The following is a 26,239-nucleotide window of genomic DNA, read 5'->3' as shown; positions in this document are numbered from 1 at the left end:
ATCGTGGCACATATTTCTCATTTTCTTCCCCATTTTTAATGCTTTTTTCCCGTCAGAGCCATGGTGGATTTTGTGGAGATAAGACTTGGTCTCTGTTATCTGTCAGCTCCTCGTTTTTCATGCAGCTCCGGAGATCGGAGGGATGTCTGTGGGAAAGCAGATAGCTTACTCTACGAACCTGCACACACAAGTGACAATTCAGACTCATTCGGTGTCACTCGGAGGGTCATGGCTTACGCTGTTAATGCCGTAATAAAGTTTTTAAAATCTCTGGGTTGATCTCCTTTGAAGGCTCTGAAACTGTTTCCTTAAAGAGAAGGGGAAAAAAATCATGTCCCAGCCCCACCTGGTGTCCACTGAATAAAAGTAGTTTCTTACATGAGAAATGTAACTCAGACCTCAGCTCGTCTTGTTTTGTGCTGCGTGTGGGCATGTCCTCCGGTGCCCCCTTCACACCTGGGCTCTGGAGGTCTTCCCGCTGCTGGGATTAGGTGGTACCTGCCGGTCCTGCCCACCAGGCTCTGGAGTCCCTACGGGGGAGAAGCTGCTTCTCACAGCGTTTGTATTCTGAGCCGGCGACCAGATGATGTTTAATGAGATTTTTATAAATACTTTTTCTGAAAACAATAATGTATGAGCTTAAAATGTGCTTAAATCCAGAAGAAGCTGGTAATCAGGCGTGTGTGTGTGTAGATTTTTTAATATCCTAAACTCTCCCTAAAACCCAGTCTGTGAGTGAACACACTCCACTTTGTAGCTGCAATGCCCGGGTCACCTCCTCTCAATCACTCGGTCCTCCCTGAGGCTGGGTTTTAGCAGAAGGCCTCCCTCTAGAACACGTGATCCTCCCTCTAGAACACGTGGTCCTCCCTCTAGAACACGTGGTCCTCCCTCCAGAACACGTGGTCCTCCCTCCAGAACACGTGGTTCCCCCCTTCTAGAACATGTGGCTTCCTGCTAGAACACATCTTCCTCCCTCTAGAGCACATGGCCCTCCCTCTAGAATACATGGTCCTCCCTCTTGCACACATGGGACTCTCCCATAGCATCTGAGACTCTGAGTGTGAAACCCTGTCTCTCTTCTCTCTCCCGCCAGATCTCGAGAACTTCCAAACAAGAGCAAGAAGCACAGTGTCAGTGCGCCAAGGCCAGGGCATGGTGCTGCTGTGCGGACCGCCCGCCCACTCCGGAGGTGAGTAGACCCCACCCGGTGCACCCACTACATGCGCTCAGTTCTTGCTCATGCTCCCCCTCTGGGCACCAGCTGCAGGGACAGTGTCATCTGTAGACATCCCCAGAGGGCCTCTGTGCCAAGGAAGCGTCATTGTTGATGCCTCCCTCCCATAGTAGAACAGGAAAACGTCAGACCGTGCAAAAGGCCTGCCCATGGCTGTCGCCTGCCTCAGAACAAGATTCTATTTTTGGTACAAGTTGGGTGGGACGCCCAGGACTTTCCTGGCTGGATGGGTTAGCAGGTGGCCTTGCTTCGCTTCATCTCCTTGCTGGCCTGGGAGGGGTCAGACCCAGAACCCAAGTCCTGTGACCGTGGAATCCAGGGTCATTTCGTAAACTCAGGCTGCCTACCCAGGTCATCGGGAATGCATTTCCTCCCCCCCCCCGGTGACTGACAACCCGGCTCCTGTGGCTTCAGTAACCGAGCGTGCGTTCTCACTCACGTTTCTGGAGGTTTGTGGTCTAAGCTGACTCCTTGGTTGTTTCAGACCCAAGCCTTCTCTCCGATCCTCTCTGCTCCCGAGCATGAGGTCACACGGCGTGGCCGAGGTGCCGAGTGTGGGATCGGATGGGAGGAAATGGGAAGAGGCCGGGACAGGAGCTCAGTCCCCACACTTCAGTGTGTCTGTATTGGGAAGCTTTGCTTTGCCAAGGACGGTTCCCTGCGTGGCATTGATCACCCCCAGGGGCAAAGGACACCAAAAAATAAAGTATTTTATAAAATACACGGTGGCCCTGAAACATATTATCATTTGTTACTAAGGGGGACTGTGGCGAGATGCTGCGTAGATAGCTAGTGGATCCTGCTCCAAGGCCCCGTGCATCTGAGAGGCAGATCTGACACCACGGACAGACCTCGAGTGTGCAGGGCTGACAGGTGTGCAGGGCTGACAGGTGTGCAGAGCTCATAGGTGTGCAGGGCTGGCAAGTGTGCAGAGCTCATAGGTGTGCAGAGCTCATAGGTGTGCAGGGCTCTCAGGTGTGCAGGTCTCATAGGTGTGCAGGGCTGACAGCTGTGCATGGCTCACAGGCAGGGCATTTATCAGGGTTTTATTAAAGTCTGTGATGACAGATGGATAAACTCTCTCCTTGGACCTTCTGGCTAAAGTTCAATTTGATACCTGCTGCTTGTTATGGCCTTAACTTTCTATTTGGCGCAACACATGATTTAAAAAGAAACTATTTTAAAAGTAGCTTTTGAAAACACCCTTTTATTTTCATTCTGTATTCAAAAGTTTTCACTTTTCCTTTCTCATCTACTGGCCCAGCTCTCATTTCCAGCAGGACGTAAAAATCAGCAAAATAAGTAAAGGTTCCCGCTTCAAGCAGGATGAATGTAAAAGCAGGTGGGAGGCCCTGGCTGGTGTGGCTCAGCCGGGTGATCGTCATCCCGGGGGCCAAACGGTTGCTGGTTCGATTCCCGGTCAGGGCACATGCTGGGTTGCAGCTCGATCCCCAGGAGGGGGCGTGCAGGAGGCAGCCGATCAATGTTTGTCTCATCAGTATTTCTCTCCCTTTCCCTTCCTCTCTCTAAAATCAATAAGAACACATTTCAAAAAATAGCAGGTGGGAGAGGCAGGCTCCCCTGCAGGTCTGGGTCAAGGCCACGGAGTCCTCAGGGGTCTGGCTTTGGAAGGCCTCAGAGAATCCAGACCAGACGTCAGGAGTCTGTGTTCTGAGAAATGGGTGCATTCATTTGCCTTTGATGTTAGTGTCAGACACATTAAATTCGGGGCCCAGGACCTGGGTGCTGCCTGGGCTCGGTTTTAAATCATTATTTGATGTCGGGCACATACCTTCAGATTTTCTGTGCCACACGCCACTGAGCTATAAAGGCAACAGGTTCAGGCGAAGCTCTCAGGTCCCTTTTTGCTCCCTCTTTACATAATCGCAGTGCAGTAGAAACCACACATAGTTATTGAGCACGTTTGCATCAGCGAGGCCCTGCCCCTTGCATGGGGAAACCAGTCGGCTGGGTGGGCATCTAGATTGAGGAGAAGCTCACACAGGCTAACACTTCCCTTCCTGCTATGAAAGCTGATCAGAATAAGAGTGGAGGGTTTTGCAGATTTCTCCGCAGGCTGCCGTCCCAGCATCCAGCTTACAAAACACGGCGGTGACTCTAAAACCTAATCTCATAGGTGCATTAAGGAAAAGGACCCCCTGCTCGCTGGAGTAATGATTCCTCGGGGAAAGCTGCCCGACGAGCACCTGACCCTCCCCTTCCCACAGAGAAGCACATTAAAGCCGGGGCCCCCCGCCGAGTGCGCGGCTCCGTGGGCCGCCGGCGGGGACGCCGGTGCATCTGCGCTGCGCTGACGTGGCCCACAGTCTGGCCCGAGAGAGAAGGGAAATAAATATCCTCACCACGGGCTCTGTTAGAAGCTGTGCGGTGGTCTCGGCCTGGCGGGCGGGCCAGGTGGGACGGTCTGCGGAATGGGTCGCCTTCTTCCGTCCCTGGGAGACCGGGGAGTGGCGGGAGCCTGTGGTCGGAACGCTGCGTGTCCCGTGTCGTTTCTCGGCAGAGCCGGCCCGCTGAGGGTCACCCAGGAGTGGGCAGCAGCGGGCCCGTTTGAAAAAGCACTTCCGTCGGTCGCCCTTCCAGGACCTCGGTCTCCGCACGGAGCCCTTGCCCTCTCTGGCTCAGAGGCGATGTCGCTGCACAGGTCTCACTGTTAAATCACAGACCCCCAGAAATGGAATCGCCGCTGGGCTCTCCTGGACCCTGATGCTGCTTCACGTGGGAGACAGGGTTCCCTGGCCCAGGGTTTTCACCTTGATTCCCATCCAAGGTCTCTCCAAGGTCACTGGGCACGGGAATCCAGGCCCTTGAACCCAGCTCTGGGGAACCTGGACAGAGCTGAGGCCCTTGAGGCTCTCCCTGCCTCCCAGTGTGTGAACATCACAGGTGACACCCTCCTGCACTGCTCTCAGGAGGGGCTTTTGTTGCCACCTAACTTTTAGGCCACCAGGAGCCTCACTACTCAGCATGTGGTCCAGGGCCAGCCTCCACCCGCCAGGAGGTTTGTTAAAAGACGGGACCTCAGGCCCCACCCAGGGCCTGTGGAATCAGACCTCGGATTTTAACAAGATCACCAGGTGATTCCCATGCACGTTAAAGTTGGGGGAGCCCTGGCCGGTGTGGCTCAGTGGTTAGGGCATCACCCTGCATACCACAGGGCCTGGGGTTCGATTCCCGGTCAAGGGCATGTACCTGGGTTGCAGGTTCGATCCCTGGCCCCAGTCGGGGCACTTGTGGGAAGCAGCCAATCGACGTGTCTCTCACATCGATGTTTCTCTCTCTTTCCCCTTCTACTGTCTCTGAAAAGCAGTGGAAAAAATATCCTCAGGTGAGGACTGACCAAAAAAAAAGCAAAGAGCAGGAAGAAAGCCCGTGATTCTGATTCTGAGATACGTCATTGTTACGGGTCTTACGGAAACTCGCTGTCACTACCATCAGCTGCTTTTACGCAGAACCGTCGCCGTTAGGGTTTGATCCACTCGCGGGCGTCAGACGCGGGGGCCCCATCGCAGTGTCTGCGGAGCCCGTGTGGTGTGTGTGCTGCTTTGTTTGCATCGAGTTCCCTCTCGATCCTCGAGGTAAATCCGTAAGAAATAGGGCCTGTGCTCCATAGATAAGGAAATGAAAGGCCACACTCCTCAGAGGCAGGGCCAGGAGCCCCTCGCCTAGAGCATGCTCCTTTTTCCGGATCCAGGAGCAAACATCCCAGATTGAGTACATGTGAGTTTCTTCAGAGGGGTGCGCTGGCGTCATTTACGGTTTTTAAAGCACCCCGTGATTCTGATACGCAGCCAGGGTGGCAGCCTCGTGCTTCTGAATTACAAAACCAAGTAGGTCTTGTCCCAGCAAAACCCGTCTCTCCACGGTCAGCCCCAGAGTCCCAGGAATTTGGTTTGATCTGGACACATCCCCGAACGTTACCACCTTCAGAGACTCAGCCCTGCTTCCCGCCGTGGGGCTATTTCAGGCAGACCCTTTGGTATTAGCTGCAGGGCAGAGGGAAAGGAAGCGTGAAACCAGGGCACCGCCCGTATGTAGGTCCTCGCGCCCCCGCTAACTCAGCACGTGGTCCTGGGCCAGTTAGGTAACGGCCGCGAGCCCCCCTGTTTCTGCCTCCCCACACCCACGGAGCTCCCAGCATCGAGCTGTCCCCTCTGGGTCAGGTCACTCAGAGCTTCCTTAGCCCAGAGGATGCTGGCAGGCCCCTGGGCCAGGACTCACCTCACGCCACAGTGAGTCTCTGTGTCCAGGACAGTCTCAAGACATCCGCGTGCTGGTCAGCCTGCCAGCTCTGCCTGGCTCCCCGCATCCCGCCTAATTCCCACCCCCTGCCCCAAAGTGTCCCCCGTGCGGACCAAGTGCCCCCTGTCCCATCGTAGTCCACACGCCAGGTGTCCTTTCTCCTGGCATTAAACCTAAGACAGCCTCGTGTGCTGCTCCTTGATTCTACATGGTCCTTGGAAAGGTACAAACCTGGGCTCTTCTCTGAAACGCAACGAGCCCCCCCCTTTCCTCTGTCCCCACGTTGCCGGTCAGAGGAGGCTGGCTGGGTAGTCAGCTCAGAGCAGCGAACCCGTGTGGACGATGGCGGTTTTGTCCACAGTGATCAGGGACCACTTATTGTAAACTGTCCCACCCAAGCAGCACGGTGGGGTGTTTCCTGCTGGCAGGGGAACCCTGGGGATATTTCTCCTCCCCACACTTACGACAGGCTCCTGTTCCCTCGGCCACGAGGTCGTTTAGCTCGAAGAAAGAACTGACTAAGGACGCGACGGCGAAGCGCAAGGCCTTGGGCGGCCAGCACAGCCTGCTCCTCCCGTGGGCCGGGACAGGGGGACTTGCGGGGCCTTTCTGATGTCTGTTATCTCCACAGCGGTTAAGTGTGTTTCCTGAACCTACTGACCCCACGTCCTGCCCTTGCATCTCCCTGCCGGCTCTTTTTAAAACAACGTGCATGTTTCGTAGCTACACTTCTGAGTGCCTGGGGCCAGCGACTCCACACGGATGGGGGAAATGAGTTTGTATCAGTAGCAAGCTTTCCCTGGTTAGAGAATTACCCCAGACCCTCCAGACCTGAGCCCCGATCTCTGAAGTTAACCTGGGTGGGAAGTCGCTCGTCTGATTTCTAAGGAGGGTCCCCAGGAGGGGGAGCTGTGCGCTTGCTGCCTGAAGTCTCCATTTAGTTCAGTAAGAGAGACGTTTAAGCCGGGTTTGTATTTATGGCAAGTCCCAGGCCACAGCTTAGAAACAGACTCAGCTACTTGATAAATTACTTGATAAATACCAGTTAATTAAATTTCTTTGTGTTCAAGTAGCCCAAAGAAGATCATTTCTTTAAAAAAAAAAGAAAGAAAGAAATTTCAAGAAATTCTTTTTCTATGTCTTCTTTTCCGTTCTTGCTTTGGTACAACTGCTCCCACTTCTTTACATGGCAGAAACCGGGGAGTTTGGTTAATTAACGATGGCCCTAATTGCCCAGCTTCTCTCCTGACAGTTACTCCCTACTTGACTCAATGACGCGCACTCTATAAGAGTATTTGTGGATGGATTTAAATCCGAGTTGGGAATGTATTTTCTTTTTAAACATCAGGAAAAAAATCGAAGAGATTATCTCCAGGTTTGATCCTCGGAACTGGAGGCCCATCGATCAGCCAGAGGAAGGGCCGAACACATTAGCATCAAAAGGAGGAGGCGTTTGGAAAGCCCCGGCTTGATCGACAGAACCCAACGAGCTACAGACTGTGATCATCCCACAAAGCCGGCCGCGTGCCGAGCTGACCCTGCGGAGCCGTCCCGCCGGGGACACTGTTGGACCACAGGTGCCAGCTGGGCTGAGATGTGAAAACACACCGCGGGTCCGGTAGAGCACTACCGGCCAGAACGCAGCCCAGACCAGCACCGGCCTGTCACCAGCGGGGACCCAGCTGAGCATCTCATAACCCAGTGACGGTGGCCGTGGGTACGTGGGGCCACTCCTGTTCACAGGCCCACTGGAAACGCACCGTGTGAACTGCATCTCCAGCTCGAGAAGTAACGAGCGGCCCTTCGGAGGCGTTTTCGGCATCGGGCCGGTGCTCCGCCAGGCCGGGCGTCAGGATCTCCCGCTGAGTTGCGCAGGAGAGTGAGGGGTGTGGCACCGCCCGGGCCCTGGGACCGGGGAGCGGCCTCCGAGGGGAGCTCAGAAATTGGAGCTCGAAAGGGGAGTCTTCACCCTTGTCAGGGACCTTGATGCTGGGGGTGGGGGCGGCACCAATGTGAAGGCAGACGCTTTTCTGATGTTTAACTCAGTTAAAATCTTCAGAAGCTTAGGAAGAAAATAACTCTAGGAGGCCACATCAGACCAGAGGGAGCGATGCATTTGGGCAAATTCATTTTCAGGAGCAACGGAGTAGATCGTGGTGTCGGGGGTAAGGTGGGCGCTAGCTCCTGAGGCTGTAACCTCGGAACACTGGGCCCAAGGACCTAATTTAACCCGTGGCTGCGTGTCCACCACGACAAACAGTATGGGCGGGAGCTTTAACCAGTCTCGCTTACCCGAGTTAACCGCGTTACTAGTGATTCTGACGCTGGAGACGTACAGAGTAGACCGGACTCCAGGTGCGGCAGTAACAGTTTTATGAAGGGGCCAGCGCGGCCTGCGTTAGGGACTAAAACCAGGGCCGATCCTTAATCCGAGGCCGATGGAAGAACGTTCGCACTCGCCGCAGGTACCAGCTGCTGACAGCAGTGGGCAGCCACTCGGTCTCGGGCCAAGGAAGCTGCCCCGCCTCTGCCCCAACACCCCGTTTTCCTCACAACAGCTGGTTGCCGGTTAACGCATTCAGAGCCAACCCCTGGAAAGGGCTTGTGTTGGCACAGACGCGGGAGGAAGTCACGCGTCCATACGGCGGGCGCGGCTGGAAGGGCCGCGGTGACGGATGACGCCACGTCCACAGACAGCCACAGAATCACTCGGGGACGGGTGTTGGGATCTGTCCCGTCTCTCATCCCCGCAAACCAGTGCGAGCCTAGGAGACGCCTGGGAAGGCCAGGCTGCCCCAGGGGCGGGTGCCACGGCCCAGTTCTTACCATTTCCTGCAAGTTCAGGTTGGCCTTTTGAAAAGATAAACAAGATTTTGAAAAGTAAGAAGCCACTGAGTGTCACGTGTCTGCCACGTGAGGCTCCCACTTCCTGTGAAAGGAATTAGGCAGGACGCACCTGTGCAGCCAGTGCCCACGCGTCCCTCGGGCTCCCTGGCCTTCTCCTCTGTGGCTCTTGCTGCCCGTGGGCGGTGCCCACTGTCGGGGAGTCCACGTCCCTTATCAGTGTGCAGATCCGGCCGACTTGGCCGAGGTGGTGATGGAGGAGATTGTGACTGGCTCCCAGTGGGCATGTAAACCAGCATTTCAAGGTCAGAGAGGCTAGATTGCTTTTTTTATGATTTTATTGATTTTAGAGAGAGGGGAAGGGAGACGGTTAGAGAGAAACATCGATGCTGAGGGTCATTGATCGGCTGCCTCCTGCACGCCCCCGACTGGGGATCGAGCCCCCAGCCCAGGCCTGTGCCCTGACCGGGAATCGAACTGGTGACCTCTTGGTTCCTAGGCTGACAATCGATCAATGAGCCACACCGGCCGGGCTAGATGCGTTTTAAACGTTCAAGTATAAAGTTGGACGGGACCTCCCAGATGCTGGAGTTGTTGTAGACACAGCAGCCAGAGGAGCGAGCACCGTCTCTCTCCCCACGGGACCTACTGGTCTGGCAGCCGCACTGGGACGTGTGCCCGGCAGCCACCTTCAACCGGAAACGCGGCTCACATACGTTATCTCGGGGTGTCCCTGAGACCCCAGCAGCTCGGGAGCGGTCAGGAGCAAGCCTGAGTTGCTCCAGAGGTTCGGGCCTGAGGGTGGGAAGCAGAAGCTGCTGTCCTGTCAGTTTTCGGGCCACATTCAAGGCGCCCCTCTGTTGAGCAGGGACGTCTCCCTCTTGACTGTTGAGGGCCGTGGGTGAAGCGGGGGCGGGCGGCTGGCATGGGGCTGTGGGGAGATGTTCAGACTGAGAACAAAAGGCTCCTTGAACGATGAGACTGGGTTAGACCAAATGAATCCCCGCGACCACGGCTCTAAAGCTCACCTGTGCTGTGCACAGGACGTGCTTTCGGACGAGTCACACCAGCCCTGGCCGGTGGGCTCGGCGGTTAGAGCACCGGCCCGCGGACCGAAGGGTCTCGGGTTCCATTCCCGGTGAAGGGCACGTGCCTCAGTTGCAGGTTTCGTTCCCCACCCTGGTTGGGGCATGTACAGGACGCGACCAATCGATGTGTCCCTCTCACAGCGATGCTTCTCTCTCTCTGTCTCCCTCCCTCCCACTCTCTCTAAAAAAGTCAATGGAAAAAATATCCTCAAGTGAGGATTAACCAAAAACATAAGCCATTAAGAACATAGGAGGGCTGCTCTTCTGGACACTTGGACCAAGCAGCCCCCCTCCCCAAGCCTGACCCAGGAGAAGCCGGGAACAATCCAGCACCAATCCATCGAAGAGTTGGTTTGCTTTGTAGACAGCGGGTGTGAGGCTTAGGGAAGCTGTGAGGGTTCCTGCTGACAAGCTGGTAGAATATATTTGCCGTTCCCACCCTGTGTCGTGCAAAAAAAATAATAATTGAGAAGAATTGGGGGTGTTGACCTGATGCGTGATCTATGCCTGGCTCTTGCGAGCTGTTACCTCTTCATTGCTCAGGAGCGGGCCCTGGAAGCCGGCTAATGATCCCCTGCCCCAGGTCTGCCTCCAGCACCTGTCAGCACCACGTCCCGGGGGACGCTCTGGGAGTTGGAAGGCCTGACATCCGTATATTAACTACCCTGCGACTTTCCCCGTTAATAACGGGCCGCCCTGCCGGGAGCCGTGGGCTCCCTGCCCACCACCGACAGCCGTTCCTTTCACAGGCCGCCCTGCCTGTCGTCGGGGGACAGCCAGAGAAAAGACATCCGGCACCTGTAACTCGCCTTCACACAAACTGAAGCCGGTGGCTGCTCTCCAGTGACGTTGCCGAAAGAGCTGAGTGATGGATGTCGTGCCGATGGCTTGCTGTCTCAAGCTTGGTGACAGCCCGTAGCCAGATTTAAAAAAACGAAAACAACCCACGCCCACGCTGAGACGCCAGCCTCAGGTTTTATGTAAGAGGCATAGTTCTAACTGTACATGGGCTCCCTGGAGACGGAGCCCAGCTATTTTGAAAGTATTATTTCCTTACATGTCTGCAAAGGAACTGTCCTAGCAGACCGCTGAACATGTCTCCAATTAACTGTTAAAAAGTAATTCTCTGAATTTAGTCAAAAATTGCCTTTAAGGTCTTGGTCGGCTTGTTTGTTAGTTACCTCGGGTGTGGATGAAGGCCGGCGGGAAGGGGAACGGAGGCCCGTGGCCGGCAGGGCCAGAGGAAGACAGAACAGAGACAGTGAAAGCGGAAGCAGGCGGGAGCGTAGGCGACACTTTATTCTCCGGAGCTTCCACGTACGGAGAGGTTCAGTGCTTCCCTCGGCACGTCACCTGTCAAGTTACTGTAGGAATGAATTACCCAGCCCCAAACCTGAGACTCGCAGGACCACACTGACGTTGAGGTAGGGCCACTGTGAGATCCTGGGGAGCAGTGAAGACTCCGGCGAACCTGAGAGCAGCTGGCGGTGGCCACAGTGCACCCAAGGGTGTTCTCCGGCTCAGCTAGACCATCAAGCTGGCACGATCGCCGTAGGAGGTCACCTTGACACCTGGCTCACTTAAGGACAGGTACAGGGCATCCAGCCGGGCAGTGCCAGGCCCTGCTCCTCACGGGAGTCCTGGGATAGTCCAAACAGCGATCAGGGACCCTTTATTTTTAATATTTTCCATTTTCCCAGGTGATATGTTAAGATCAGGGAATTGAGGCTCGCACAGCTGAGTGTGGAGCCTCCTGCCTTCCTAGAGGGTCCGTCCGTGTCTTGAATTGGGGTCCAGACCTCCCATAACATTTCTGTAGGCGCAGCTACCAAAGTCCCCGAGAGGAACAAGCCAGTGATGACAGTGGCCACGAAGCCCAACTCGAGGGCCCCAGCAGATTGTGCGAGATTCATGTGCAGTCCTGCCAGCCAGGGGCAGGGCGCCGGTCCTGGGTCATCCCACGGTCGCCTGGCTGTGGCTGACACCTTTATCGGGTCTCCAGGGTAACAAGGCCACAAAGCTAACCCGAGACAAACCCGTCCATGGAGAAGGAGAGGGGTCCCGACAGGCCGCGGCTGCCGGGGGACTGTGAGCTCAGCTCTGCCTCCCCGTTTCTCGTCCTTCCCCTGCTCCCTCCCCCTTCTCCTGCCTTTTCTGCATCTTCCAGAAGAAAGTCCAGATCGTACGCTGTTCCGTCAACAGGGTCAGAGTGAGAATGCTGGGGAAAGGACCCGAGAGCGGAGCCCAGGCCCTCGGGGCCCAGCGTGGGCTGCGTGGTCCCCATCTGTAGGGCAAAAGCCTCGCATAGTATGGGCAGGTGGAGGCCGCTGCTGGTCCCTCCTGTCCCCGTGGTAACAAAGCGGGACTTCTTGTCCCCGGGCCCTGTGCAGGGAGCCTTCTCCCCCCGTAACTTTTCCTTCTGCGCTGTCCCTGAAGCCAGAGGGAGTCAGACAGAGGTGTTTCAAAGCCCAACAAAGATAAAGAGACAGTGACACTAAGCCTCAGAGCTCGGGCCATCGCCTCTGCCCTCGTGCGCGTCTGTCTGGGCGGATTCGCCTTTGAGTCCGGCTTTTCCGGGCGCCGGTCTGTTGACACCCGTGCAGAGACCACCCGCGTAGGCGAGTCTCGGTCCCCTTGGCTGAACTTGCTTCGTGTTGCAACATTGTTACGTCCTGTTGCAACATTGTTACATCCTGCAAACGCTTGTCTGTTTTTACTTTGCCAACCCTGCCATTTGGAGATCCTGTAATGAAGATCCGTGCCCAACTTTTTAACACGGTCTCTCCCAAGCGTATTTGTCCGCGTGGTTTATCACGTGACGCCTCTCTAGATTCAGCTGGACCCGTGTTCCCTGCACACATTTTTAGATGTTGCCTTAGAGGGCGTGTTCCTGCTCCTGCTGGTCCTGTCCTGTGTCACAGGCTCTGAGCTCGTGGGCCGTAATTCTCTGCTCTGAATCTTTGTACTGGACCCTTACTTTTCTCAGCTCTTTACCGCATTCAGGAGAGAAAAGGCCAATGTTTCCAGAGATAACAAACTCCGCAGTGCCTTCAGATAGCGGGCCTGTGACCTGGGCACTCGTCCCCTTGAAGATCAGTCAGGGCTCCGTGCATTTATCCACAAAGCAGAGCCAGCTGTGGACGGAGCCGGCCCGTGCTCAGCAGGCCTCGGCTGGGAAGCTTGTGGAGAGCGGGAGAGGGCAGACTCCCGCCGCGGGTTGAGCGGGGCCCGCGGGCTCAGGCGCCAGCCATCACACGGGGCCAGCTCATGGTGTTCACCCGGCAATCTGGGACCCAGAGGGTGGCCGGGGTGCTGAAATTATCTGGGTCTTCTTGTCCCCGGTGGCAGAGGTGGACACTGTAGGAGGTGATGGCTCTGTTTGGGGAGCTGGCAGAAAGGAGCTCTGAGCAGGCCTCCGCCCTGGCCCCGCTGTGCCCACTCACCTTCCTCGCAGGGTGGCCAGGCCTCCCGTGGGTCACTGTCATTTGTCTGTGCCGTGCACACTCACCACCTACTGGCACCCGGCTGCCCAGTGGCTATCAGGTGAGAGTGACGCCTGTGCTCAGAGCCTTTAATGAGAAGGGCCTGCCTTCATTCCCCTCAGCCTCCCCTGAACCCCACCGCGCCCATCAGAGACCAGCTGCAGAGCTGCCCGGGGAGCACCACCCGCCTGCCTCCCGACCCCGGGCTCCCACAGGCAGACCCAGCCACCAACCCAGGGGGTTGGATGAGAGGCTCACGTCCCCCGCCAAGCCAGCCAGCCAGCCGCGGCTCACCTCGGGCCGATCCCTGCCTTGAAAAACTGCAGGCTCCGTGTTGCCTGGTCTTACGGTTTTTCATAAGAAGCCATGAATGTGCATTCTAAGGACAATCTTTCAGCATTTAGCAATCAATTAGAAACCTGTTACACAGTGAGCATGGGAATTATAACATAACCAGGACACTGACCTGGCCCCAGCCCGTTCACTGGCCGGAAATAAACGTCGTAGGTGTGGGCTCCCCGCTTATTTCCAGTTTCCTCCAGAAGACAGTTCACTTCCCGGCGCTGGTGCTGATCCCTCGTGTCCTTCCACGCGGTGTAGGGCAGGGCGCGTGGTGAGGACAGACCTCGGCGTCCCCGTCCACTCTCAAAACCACGGGGGCTTTATTCACGTGGGGGACCCCACCTGCCCCGCATGGCTGTGAGCAAAGCTGTGAATCGGGACCCAGCGGGCTGCTGCCCCCCCCCCACGCCCTCACGGATCGCTTTTCTCCCTCACACCCGGGGAAACTCAGCTGCTCGGTCCCCCGGAACGTTACCTGTGTGAAACGAAAGAAATGGGTCTGTGTTCTTGGCCCTAATAAACGCAGTAACTAAGAAATCTAAATCATAAATTTTTTCATCTTCCCGGAGATGGATAGATTTTTTCTCCCCTGAGGGATTTCTCTCTTTTTTTTAACTTAAGAATGTGTTTAAGTCCCCTTGGCACGTTAGGATAGTCATTCATGTTTACAGTTGCTGTGGCAACTGGAAATGTTGGGGCGCCAGGAGGAGTGGGAAGGAAGGGAGCCCGAGAGGAAGATGGGCCGTGTCGGGTACTGAGCGTCTGTCAGACGTTTCTCCAGTTCCCAGCGACAGGCAGAGCTCTGGAAGTCGAAGGTGGGAGAGACCCTTGCGCTGACCCTCCCGTAGTATTAGGTTCGTGTTGTTTTGGCACCGTCGCCGAGAGGCGATAACGTTCCCTGCCGCCCGCGTGACGGGGCCTCTCCCGCGGGTGAGATGGGGCTGCGCGTGTAACTTCTGTCCCGCGATACGTTCACCCCTCGCTGCTGGACGCTGCTCTGTAATTTCTTGGGCTCTCCTGCGTATGTTATTCCTTCAGTCTCACGACCACACACCGAGTCTGGGGAAGCACCGCCCGTGTTACACAGCTGTGCACTTTGTGGGACTGGAGACGTGGAAAGCGACGCCTTAAATCTCCGCCTCTTCGCTGATGCCCCCCCCCCGTCCCAGCCTCCCCCACTCAGCGGAGGCGGCGCCCAGAACCTGCCACCTGTCTCCACACCGGGCTTGTCCCAGAGCAGTTAGGAGCCCCTGTTGCTCTGCGTCCCAGGACGTCCTCGGGCCCAGCCCGCCCTCGGGGAGCCCCGACCAACGGGGCAGAGCTCACTGGGGGTCACGCTGAAACCTGTTTGCAGTCTCTGCCCCACAGTGATCTCGCACCCTCGCTTGGCATTCTCTTGGTTGCAAATCGTTTTCCCAAGTTTGTTCTTACTTGGTCATCAGGCCTCTCAGGGGAGGGGGAGCCCTTCTTTACATGTGAGAAAACTGAGGCTCAGAGAGGCTGATTTGGCCGAGACCACCCAGCTGGATGGAGGACATGCCCCCTCCCCTCCTGTCTTGTAAACTACACTGTGTGTGTGCATGTGTCTGCGTGTGGTGTGTGTGTGCATGTGGTGCATGTATGCATGTGGTGTGTGTCTATGTCTGTGTGTGTGCACGTGTGTCTGTGTGTGCATGTGCGTGTGTGTGTGTGTGTGTGTGTGTGTGTGTGTAAAGTTCTAGTTCTCGACCTTGGCAGTAGCTGCCTGTGAGCTGATTAGCAAGTCACTGGGTCTCTTTGGATCCCACTTTCCTCCTCGGCCAAAATCAGAAGTAGGACTTGATGGCATAATATATATATTCTGGCCGGAAGAGACTTAGGGATCATCTCCTTCCACCCCCTCAGTTCACAGATGAGGACACTGGGCTCTTATAGCCCTAATTAAACTCGGAGAGGCCCTTCCGGCTCCCTGATGGGACCAGGGTTTCTGAGCCCTGAGACGACCCGGTCACCCATCTCTGCCACCCCCCCAGGGTGTGACTGATCCAGGTGCATCATTGCCCCAGACTCCAGTTTCCTTGCCTGTAACAGACCAAGGTTCCTTTTGGATTTAAACTTTGAGGATTGAGAAAAGCATCTCAGAACACAGGCATCTGTGCTACCCCCGGGATAGGTCTCAGAACGTAACGAAGCATAATTTCACTCCAGAAAGAAGTCAGACAGTGCTGGGAACAAGGGGAGAGCGTCCCCCGGGGGACAGTGAGCAGGTGAATCTGCTCATTGAGTCCCTGAGTTTGAAAATCGCTTGATTGATGTCTTCTTTTAAAAATAATAACCAAACATCCCTTGCTGTTGGCCCAAAGATACTGAAAAAGGAACCAATTAAGAGAGTGGCGTGTGCTTGTGAGTTTCCTATAGATCTGGGGCCTGCAAGTCAGGAAACCAACACCAGATCCTTCTGCCTGAGCAGGTGTCACATTATAAATAGTCTCAGTGTCTTTCACTGAGCATCAGGAGCCTCGCGGTTTATTAAATATTGCATTCCGAGCGTGCGTTTACGCTGCTGTTACAAATTGCCAATGGGACGGGAACTGTCTGTCACTTCCAGAGCAATTAGTGTGGGAAAACTTATCAAAAGAAATCTGTCAAGTCTGGGTAAGTATAAATACTGTGCGGAGCCCCCGAGGAAATCAGGCTGAGTGGGAGACTCTGCTGCTCCTACAGCACCGAGCATTTACTTGTATTTCCTTGGCTTTGTTTTCCAGGATGCTGACTGCATGTAACCCATCGCATTGATGTTTGCCTCTGATAAAAATAGACTTTGGATCTTAGGGGAAACAGTATCGTCTGCTGAATGAAACAGAGTAGCTCTTTCTTTGCAGCATGGAGAGCTTTCATTGCTTCCCGGAGGGAGCCTGGGTGGCAGGGGAGCTGCTGGGACTGGTAGGGTCCCATCTGCTCTGCCGGCGTTGGGGCTCCAGCATTACCCGATAGAGGCCTCAGAGTTTTCTTATTTTTTGTTTGCTTGTTTTTAGTGGCATTGATGCTGTGGTGAAAATCATGACAAGCCTAGAGGAGTGTAGGCTAGAATTGAGGAGGTGGACCACAGAGCGCTGTTGAGGTGATGGAATGGCTGGGAAATTTTGTTTTGATGGGTTTAATAAACATTTTCAAGATTTTTTACCTTTGACCCCCTTCCCCCCATTTCTCCCACCCCCCCCCCTCGGGCAAGCACCAGCCCATTCCCCCCGCTCTGAGCTTGCCGCCTTGGATCCCACACGTAAGGGATAGCGTTAGGACTTGTCTCTCCTCCGACTTAATTCACTTGGCATAACGTCTTCGAGGCCCATTCATCTTGTTGCAATACCAAGATTTTATTCTTTTTTGTTATTAATAGTATCCCGTTGCATATAAACACCATCATTTCTTTACCTATTTGTCTATTGATGGGCACTTAAGTTGTTTCCATATCGTAACTATTGTAAATAATGCTGCAATGAACATAGGCGGCCTGTGTCTTTTTGAATTAGTGTTTTGGTTCCTTTCAGATAAGTACCCAGAGGTAGGTTGGCTAGATCATATGGTAGTTGTACTTTGAATTTTTTTTGAATCTCCAGACTGTTTTGCACGTGGCTGCACCAGTTGGCGGTCCTGCCAGCAGCACACGAGACTTCCCCGTCCCCACATCGTCACCAGCACTTGTTATTTCTTGTCTCTTTGAAAATAGCCGTTCTGACAGGTGTGAGGTGGTGTCTCATTGTGGCCTTGATTTATATTTATCTGACGATTAGTGACGTTGAGCATCGTTTCATATACTTGCTGGCATTTGTATTTCTACTTTAGAAAAATGTCTGTTTAGATCTTTTGCCGACTCTTTAATGATTCCCTTTATGCTGTTGGGTTGTGTGAGTTCTTGTGCACTTTGGATATAAATCCCTTATCAGCTCTGTGACTCGTCAAAATCTCCTCCCAGTCGGTAGCTGCCTTTTCATCTCATTGGTTTCCTTTGCTGTGCAGGTTTTTAGCCTGATGTGGTCTCATTTGTTTATTTTCCCCTTTGTTGCCTTTGCTTTGGTGCCAGATTAGAAAATCCTCCGCCCAGACCTATGTCAGGGAGCTCCCTGTCCGTTTCCTCCGAGAGATCCGTGGCCTCAGGCCTTACAGTCGAGCTTTTAACCCATTCTGAGTAAATTTGTGTGTGTGGTATAAAATAGCCGCCCGGTTTCATTCTTCTGCATGTTTGTCATTTTCCCAGCTCCGTTTATTGCCGAGAGACGCCGTCCCCATTTTACAGTCTCGGCTCCTTTGTTATAAGTTAACTGCCATGTGTGTGCGGGTTGTTTCTGGGCTCTCTCTCGTGGTCCACTGGCCTGTGTACCTGTTTTTATACCAATACAATGCTGTTCTAGTTACTATAACTTTGTAACAGGGTTTGAAATCAGAGGGATGCCTCCAGCTTTGTTCTTTCACATCTTTAAAGTCAAGAAATAGGACAGTGATCTGTTGATACTTTTTATTCCACATTTGCCTGCTTCGATGTCTACATTTTTATTACATTATGTTCCTTAAGCTCCTTCCTCATTGTCTTGGAGAAATAAAAATATCATATTCTAGGTAGTGATATTTGCTGTCAAGAAAAATAAATTAATATGTTCTTTTCGGGGTTTTCCCCTTTGGGGCTCCGCATTTAGCTCAGCGTGATCCCACCGCGCACCAGCCAGGATTCTCTGGCTGACCTTGCGCTCAAGGGCACACGGCATTTACAAGGTCGCGTGGCATTTACAAGGTCGCTCGCTGCTGTCGGCTCCCGGCCCCACCCGGCCCCTGGAGACCCTCCCTGGCAGCTCTCGGCTGCTTCCTCCGCTGCATGGAAAACGGTTACGGGTTCGATCACTTTCAGTTTGGGGAACCTGTTACAGCCTCAGTTTAATACGTTGTTTTATGGTGTTTAATGTCGCTTAATGATCTTCCCCAAAACCAAAGCAATACAGTAAATAATCTTTATATCATACTTGCTGCTTCTTGAAGTCACACGTTATTAGTTCAGGATTTCCCGCCCTAGGTTTTGTGACCTATTGATCAGCGTTTGGAACATCAGTGTGTGTTCAAAGAGGGCTGGGAGGGAGGAGTCCCTGATGAAGTAAGTTGGCTGGCTTGAGCACCCTCCAGGGACTGTCAGGATCAGCGACACGTTAAAAGTCTCTCGCTCTCTATCTATGAGTCTGTCTCAAAAAAAAAATACCTTGTAGGTTTTGAAAGGAGAAATTTAAAAATCTGTTAAAGTTTGCTTAATTCAGTGCTTCCCAAAGTCATTGGATCATGTAATTATTTTAAACCTGGCAGGTGGGGGAGGGTTGAGAACTTCTATTAACGGGAAATAAATATTCCGAGGACCACAGTCTAGAAAGCGCTGCAGTAGGCACAAGCTCAAGGTTGTTTGCGTTTCCCACGAGGGTCTAAGTCACTTAAGTCACAGAAGCAGTGAAACCAAAATAATTAACTTATTTTTAAATAGGTTAGACAGCACGCTAATGGAGTACGCTTTTATTTTTACTTTTAAGGTGATTAACTTTTAATGGTTCGGTGTGCTTCTGACTCGGACTCATTTATCTCGACGAGCCTGCGTCACCGATGATTAACCCCACTCGATGGGTTTACTGGTTGGAAGTGAGGGTTTAGTCGGCTTTTCTTACGGGACACAGGTTTGAACTTTGCTCTTCTGGTCTTTTCTTTTCCATTTCGGTTAGAAAAAATAACAAAGCATATGTATTGTTTTCTGATATTTACGGTCCATGCAACTCCCTAGTTTCTAAACCAGCCTTCTCCCCCGAAACTCAGAAAGCCTCGCAGCCGGTAGCCACCAGCAACGGTTCTGACAAATGTCTCCGGGAAAAAAGATGTAAGCTTCAGGTACTTGCCTCCTTGGAGACGTGCGGCTGATTAACGCTGTGCTGGGAGGTGACTTTCCAACTTCTGGCTCGTGACTTTGGAGATGCTGATGATTCCTTCTTCAAGCTCCCGGGGAGCTAATTAGGGGAGAGGCGTGTTCTCGGGAGAGGGTGGAGCTGCTCAGAGGTGGCTCGGTTCGCCCGAAACTCAGCTGCTGGAGCGAGGAGCTGTGCTGTTGGGGAGAATCTCCTGTTTTTGTGGGAAAACTGCCACCAGATGGACTGCCTCCTGACCTGTTCCTGGGGCCTCCCCCCCCCCCCAGGTGTTAGTTTCTTGAGGAAGTAACCAGGGCTCTGGGAAGCGTCACATTATTTACAGGGAGCATCCTCCTGACATCGGCTCGGGGTCACTGATAATTGCACACACTCAGGTAAATAAAGTGATTAGCTCTTCTCAGATCAACATAATTACGTCTCTCAAATAATGGGTGGGAGGTGGTGTGACCCACTGACAAAGGGGCAGCAGTCTGTACGACCCCTTCTTTGTGTTTAAACAGCGGTTACTAAGGCAGAACATTTCCCCTGGAACATTCCATCACTGGGGTCTGTTCCACTCGGGCCTCAGTGTCAAAAACGCCTTTCAGGGGGATTGGGGTTCTGTGTAGGAAGCTGAGGTGGCCTCCCTGCCACTCCAAGGACACTCCAGGCCCTGAGGCTTTAGCCCGGATCCTGTGGAAAAGGGCCATGTACCCACCCTGCCAGCTGGTTCTGCACCCGAAGGCCCTGTGCACCTGGCCCCTCCCCTCCCCCACCAAAGTCAGCGTTGAAAAGAAAGTGGGCAGGTGGCGAATCCCTTCTCCAGCTCTGGGCACACTGGAGACCACACTCTAAGGAGCAGGATCGGGGACTGCCCGCAGCTGAGGAAGTCTGGTTTCCCTGGTGCCCAGTGGTTGACGCAGCCCATCATTAATGTCACCGTCTAGGGTTCCCCTCTGAAACGGAAAGCGCGGACTCGCGTGCTCCTCACAAAACACTCGCCTGATTCGTAAGGAAGTTAGAACGTCCAGCCCTGGCCGATGTGGCTCAGTGGTTAGAGCGTTGGCCTGCGCGCCAAGGAGTTCGATCCCCCATCAAGGGCATGCACTTGGGTTGCAGGTTCAGTCCCCTGCCCTGGTCGGGAGCGTGCGGGAGGCAACCAGTCGATGTGTCTCTCTCACATGGATGTTTCTCTCTCTCTCCCCCTCCCTCCCTCTTCCACTGTCTCTAAAAAGCATGGAAAAAATATCCTCAGGTGAGGAGATATATATATATATATATATATTTTTTTTTTTTTTTTTAAGAACTTCCAGAGAACATTTTCAGGCACTCTTGCCTATTGCCCTCATCCCACTGGCATTCTGGGATGAGTATGTATCTGAGAAACAGTTGTTCTTTGTTACTTTACATTCGCTCCTTTATGGATATAATATACTTTCAGCTAAATTTTAAAAATACAGATTTACATTCGTGGGACCAGCCAGCCAGTCAGTCAGGGTGTGTTTAGCGAGTATTTGCTACACCACGAAACCACCATCTCACTAAAATAATGGAAAGTGAGTTCAAAGAGTAGAAGCAAAGGGCAGAAGCGGGGCTGAGGCTCGAGAATTGCTGTGTATCTGGGCCGGCCGAGAGTTTGGAGCGGTTACTTTGTTCTCCGTGCCAAAGCTTCTCAGCCAATCGAAACTGTAAAGTGTGGTGGCAGCGAGAAGCGCTGGGCAAGCATGCGGCAGGCCCGTGGCGCGCTGCAGCGGTCACTGTGCATGAAATGAAGGGTGCGGCCCCCGCAGTCCCCGGGCCGGCCCGGCCCTGCCGTCTGCGCTCAGACCGTCGGGGCCCGTGAGCGGGGCCCCAGCTCAGGAGGGAGTGCGTGGTGCCGGGCACATGCTTAGCAAACTCAGTGCCTGTTCCTTGACTTAAAGACATTAGACTTCTCTCTCTCTTTTTAAAAATATATTTTTATTGATTTCAGAGAGAGGAAGGGAGAGGGAGAGAGAGAGAAACGCCGATGATGAGAGTCATTGACCGGCTGCCTCCTGCCCGCCCCCTGCTGGGGATCGAGCCCTCAACCCGGGCACGTGCCCTGATGGGGAATCGAATCGTGACCTCTCGGCTCATGGGTTGATGCTCAACCCCTGAGCCACGCCGGCCGGGCTGGACTTCTCTGAATCAACGTCTGTGTCCCCTGTAGCTCTCTAGAAATAAAACCTCACTGACTGGGGTGGGAAGACTGGTGAAATGCTTTGGGGGCTGCGGTCACTTTCTGTTTTCGTTTAGCAGGCTGGAAAAGAACCTGTGGTCAACGGTATGAATATCTAACGACCGTTTCTTTCACGGATGCAGTGGGGTCCAGTGTCAGAGCCATATGCGTAACGATGGTCCCTTTTCCTTGCAGAGCTGAGCTACGCCTGGATCTTCAACGACTACCCCTCCTACCAGGATAACCGGCGCTTCGTCTCTCAGGAGACCGGGAATCTGTACATCGCCAAAGTGGAAAAGTCGGACGTAGGGAATTACACCTGTGTGGTCACCAACACCGTGACCAACCACAAGGTCCTGGGGCCGCCCACACCGCTGATGCTGAGGAGCGATGGTGAGTTTCCTGCGGGTTTATCAGCTCGCTCTTTGTGACCACGTGTTGCGTGTGGGCCGTTGTGATGCTGACACACAGAGCTTGATTGTCTGAATTAAATTGGAGAAAAGTTGAAGGTGTTCTGCATTTGGTGCCCATGTTCCCGCCACTTGTATAAGAAATAAACCTGTGAATCTGTGTTGGAGACCTAATTAGAAACTGGTTGCTGGCCTCACCTGGAGTGGACTGTGGGCTCAGGTGCGTATAGATAACAAGGGGACCCATCCCTTCCTCTGCCCACTTACACCACTTCCGGGCAGGGAGAAGCGAGAGGCTGAACAGCAGGCTCCTTAACCGCTTCTGTGTAATTGGGTATCCGGCGTCCGGGAAGCAGTTTGTCTCTATCCAAGTGGCATCCAGATTTATGACACTGACGACAGCTCCGCCACAGTGAAATGCGCCCGTCGAGGCGAATTGCAGGCAGCTTTTTCATTTCCTGCACTTTTGTGAGAATATTTAAAGAAATCTATGATTTTCATCAGTTACTCAGACGGATGACATGACCGTGGCTGGTAACTGACCGAGCACTTTCTCAGGACAGTCTGAGGAACTGTGTACCCAACTCGCGTAGCGCCTCCTCCCCACCAGGAGACTTCGTATGTGTTCTGGTCCCTCTTGCTGGCCCTCCCTCCCTCCCTCCCTCCCTTCCTTCCTTCTTCCCTGAGCCCCTTGACTGACCCACACGGGTCCTCCCAGTTTCCTCAAACATCTCCTCCGGGAAGCCACCTCTGCCTGCCCCTCCCCACTGCCGGGCCAGGCGCCTTCTCTGTAAACTGCAAGAAGGCCTGTTACTGCGCCTCCCGAACGCTTTACTCCCCATCGCAGGTGGTTTGAGTTGAGGCTGGAGAGGAGGCGGCCTGTCACGAGGTCACGAGGCCGTGGAGAGAAGACTGGATGTTATTCACGTGCCATGCGGAGCCCTTGGGGGACTTTATGCAGGAGAGGGATGTGTGTTTTTAAAAAGACTACTTTGCTCTGCTCAAAGTAGACTTTTAAAAAGTGCGCGTGGACTCGAGGAGCCCAGCTAGGAGACTGTGGCCGTGACGGGTGGGAAGCGGTGGCGGCTCGAAGTGGGAGGCGAAGCATCGGAGCCGGGTGACGTTGCGGGCGGGCTGCCAGGACGCGTGGGAGTGGGCGGCGGAGTCGGGGCGGCACACGGGCCTCTGGACAGCCGCTGGCTTCCCGGGGCGCCAGCTGCCGAAACGGTCTCACTGAACAGGTCTGTGAGGGGAAATCAGGAATGTATTAGTCTTTATCTGTGGAGCCCAGAGTGTGGCTTCTCCCACGGCCACGGGAAGGACTCTTGTTCTGCGGTGGCTGGTCCCTCTCCCCAGCCGAGGGTTCGCCGGGGGCATGTGCGTGTCCCCGTCAGCTCCCCTGGCCCCACGCCCCCGCCTGTGACCCCGGGCAGGGCAGCGTCCATCTAACTTGTTCCGGCGCCCCCTGCTGGCCACGTGGCACGGGCTGAATTAATATGTCCGCGAAGCTGGATTCTGTGAACTAAAAATGGAAACTCATTGGTTTACAGAGTAAGGTAGACAGAGGACCAGTTCTGTCAAAAGCTGTCACTGCTCTGTCCCAGATGTAAGGATGAAGGAATTTTTCCACGAAATGAGCTCCACTGGCGTTTTGTGCAGAATTATTTAAGAAGACAGCTGCTCTGGCCTCTGCCCACAGGGCATGGATGCCACAGGGCTTGCCCAGTGGTGCTGCTCGTCTGGGTGAATCGCATAATAAACGTCCTGGAATGTTAACTCGGATGCCCCAAGACACTGCCGAGGGACACGTCACGGGGCTGCTCCTGCAGAGACAGGGCCCAAACTCCAGCATCACGGGCCCCCCCAAATCCTCCTGCTCCCCAATTCAGCAACAACCGTGCCCTCGCCTTGGCTCTGAGATTTATCTCAGCTTGTCTAGTATATCTTCATGGAGACGACAAATGGCTTTTTATTGGAATATTTTATCACAAAATTAGTTGACTAAGGATCTCATCTTCAGCAATTAATGCCCATTCATTCTTAACTTCCACGAGGAGGTTCATCACGTGTCTCCCCCATTGAGGCTGGAGTACATAAAACGAGGCTCAACCCCATCACTCAGCACAGACTAGGTGATTTAATTGGCTCCCATCTGGAGGTGAGAGAGGGGGGCATATAAATCATGAAGCGGCTGCAAGAGACCCATGATTTTCTTGGTAAAGTCTACTCTGAGGGTAAAACCGGTGAAATTGTCCTTCCATGGTTTCTGGAACTTAGTGATGGTAGATTAGGGTAAGTGCGAGGTGGGTGATTCACAGTCACGTTGATCACTGAGGCTCACTCAGATTTCACTCTCCTGCCTCCAGAATGGGACTGAGGCATGAGTTCAGGCCCAAGGGGAGCCGCCTGCCCAGCTGCTCACGTCCCTGCTAAGCGCGTGGACCTCAGAGAACATGCCGTCCTCGGAGCTCAGGTTATCCCTGGGGTCCAGCTTAGCAGAGCTGGACTCCGACTCATTGCTTCCAGCCCGAAGGTTACAGTGAGTCATAGAAAGTTCAGAGGGAACGTTGGCTCGGGGCCTGGCAGGAGCAAGTGTGATATGTCCCCTCGACCCCAGGCAGCCGGGTAGCTCCGGCCACCAGCACACCCTATGGCTGCACAGCCTCGGTGTACCCAGTCCTTTACCTGCCTCCCTGCTTCCTACAGATGGAGACTGAAGTGTGGGGCCAGGTGGTCCTGGGGGACAGCCCTGAGGACCCTGGAGCCAGGCCCCCTGGGCGGAATCCACCCACCAGGAATTATGGATGGGACTCGACCTCAGGTTAACCTCATGGTCCTTCCCGTCCCGTCACTCAGACGAAGGAAGCGGCTCCCGCCCAGAGGCTCGCTGTGTGCGCACCTACCTGTAAGGTGCCTTGAACGGCGACACAGTAGAAGTGCAACCTCACGGGGGGGGGGGGGGCCTTCGCCTCCGGGACCTCCCCGCAAAGTTCCACATTTAGAACCAGAGAAAACTAAACAACAGGAAGGAGAAACAAGAGTCTCTAGAACATTCTGCGATACTGATGCATCATAACGCAGCCTCCACCACGACCCTGCCTTCTGTTCCCGGTCAACTCTCGGGACGTCGCCCCAGCCGAGACGCTCCGGGGAGCGGTGACAACCTCCGTGTGCCTCCATGAGCCAGCCGGCTTCCTTTACCAGCCCCGTGAGGAACCTCGTGGTCAGATGGGAAACCGGCTCAGGAAGAGGCTGTGTCTCTGGTTGTAAACTCGACCACCTTTCATCGACGGCCTAGCACGCGGACGGCGAGGGTGGGACCCCTGCCTGGCAGCGGGGGCGGGATATGACTTCAGATCTAGACTTCATACCCAAACGCTTTGCTTTATTTTACTCTCGCTTCTAATTGCAACTTTCATGGGGCTTTGTCACCGCGATTCTGTCTCGTTTTTAATTCTCTGACAACATCACAGCTGAGGATCTGTGGGCGTAAAACCCGTTGTGTAAGAGGAGCAGCTACATGAGTAAGGGATGTGAGATGTTTTGCTAAACCGGCCTTGCCAATCTGAGTTAACAGTGTCCTAATGGCTCCGGCTGTTTTGAAGGCGTGGCAAATGTAGGAACTGGGCAGGCACCTTTGAACCCCCAACTCCAGCTCCATCTTAGTTCCACGGGCACCCAAAGTCCTGGACAGTCATTTAGCTGGGCAGGTAGGAAGTGCCTGTTAAGTACTTGTGTGGGGGACAGTGTGAAATAAAAACAGGTGCTCTCGGCCCCTGGAACCTACAGTCCTAGAGAAGTCCCGATTGACAAAAGGTCTAAAGTTTCATTCTTTTTTGGAATTGTTGAATGGAGTTCCAAGAAACACATTTATAGACAGAGGGATTTGGAACGGAAAGGTGAGATAGTGTGTCCGTCCCGGAACAGAGATGATGTGGGCCATTCACTTATCACGCCTTTAACCAGCAACCGTGCACTGAGTACCGATTGTACATGATTTGTCACCGGGATGCAAAAGCCTGTGCTCTCAGAGTCTAGTCTGGCGGAGGAGGCCGACTGATGTTGGAGGCAGGAGGGGGCCACACCGGGGAGCAGAGACTTAAAGCAGATACACTTGTGCTAAGAGTTACCAAGTTGCAATGAGATCATGCAACAGTCGCAGCCTCGGGGTGAGGAGACCTTCCATGAAGAGCTGGCCAACCTAAGAGAGAGGGAGGGAATTCCAGGCAGGGGTACAGTGTTTAAACCGAGGCTGCAAACTCCTCCCGCAGGCCCACCCTACCCATGGCCTGTTTTTGTAAAGAAAGCTTAAATTTTTTCTCCATAGGAAAGTTGAGTATTTGGGGGTAATTCCTAGATCCTCAATCATCTTCGCCGCTACTGTGAATGGTTTCTAATCACATTCTCTGATTAGCTTATTGCTGACGTATGGAGATGCTGCTACTCTCCGGGTTCCACGTCGGGCAAGTTCAC

At 54.0% G+C, this 26,239-nt stretch overlaps 1 protein-coding gene across 2 annotated transcripts in view; it reads left to right on the top strand.

The window, feature by feature from the left end:
• The window catches only part of CNTN4 (contactin 4), a 375,259-nt gene that overhangs the window by 269,314 nt on the left and 79,706 nt on the right, over positions 1-26,239 (top strand). For both annotated transcript variants that reach the window (XM_081159480.1, XM_081159479.1), the window contains exons 6-7: positions 1,097-1,192; positions 21,552-21,749. In XM_081159480.1, the coding sequence (XP_081015606.1) occupies positions 1,097-1,192; positions 21,552-21,749 (294 nt within the window). The remainder of the gene's footprint in view (positions 1-1,096; positions 1,193-21,551; positions 21,750-26,239) is intronic.

The sequence above is a fragment of the Miniopterus schreibersii genome, assembly GCF_964146895.1.
Source record: "Miniopterus schreibersii genome assembly, chromosome: 15".
Classification (NCBI taxonomy): Eukaryota; Metazoa; Chordata; class Mammalia; order Chiroptera; family Miniopteridae; genus Miniopterus; species Miniopterus schreibersii.
Note: the sequence above shows the minus strand (reverse complement) of the source record. Positions and strands in the feature narration are given on the sequence as shown.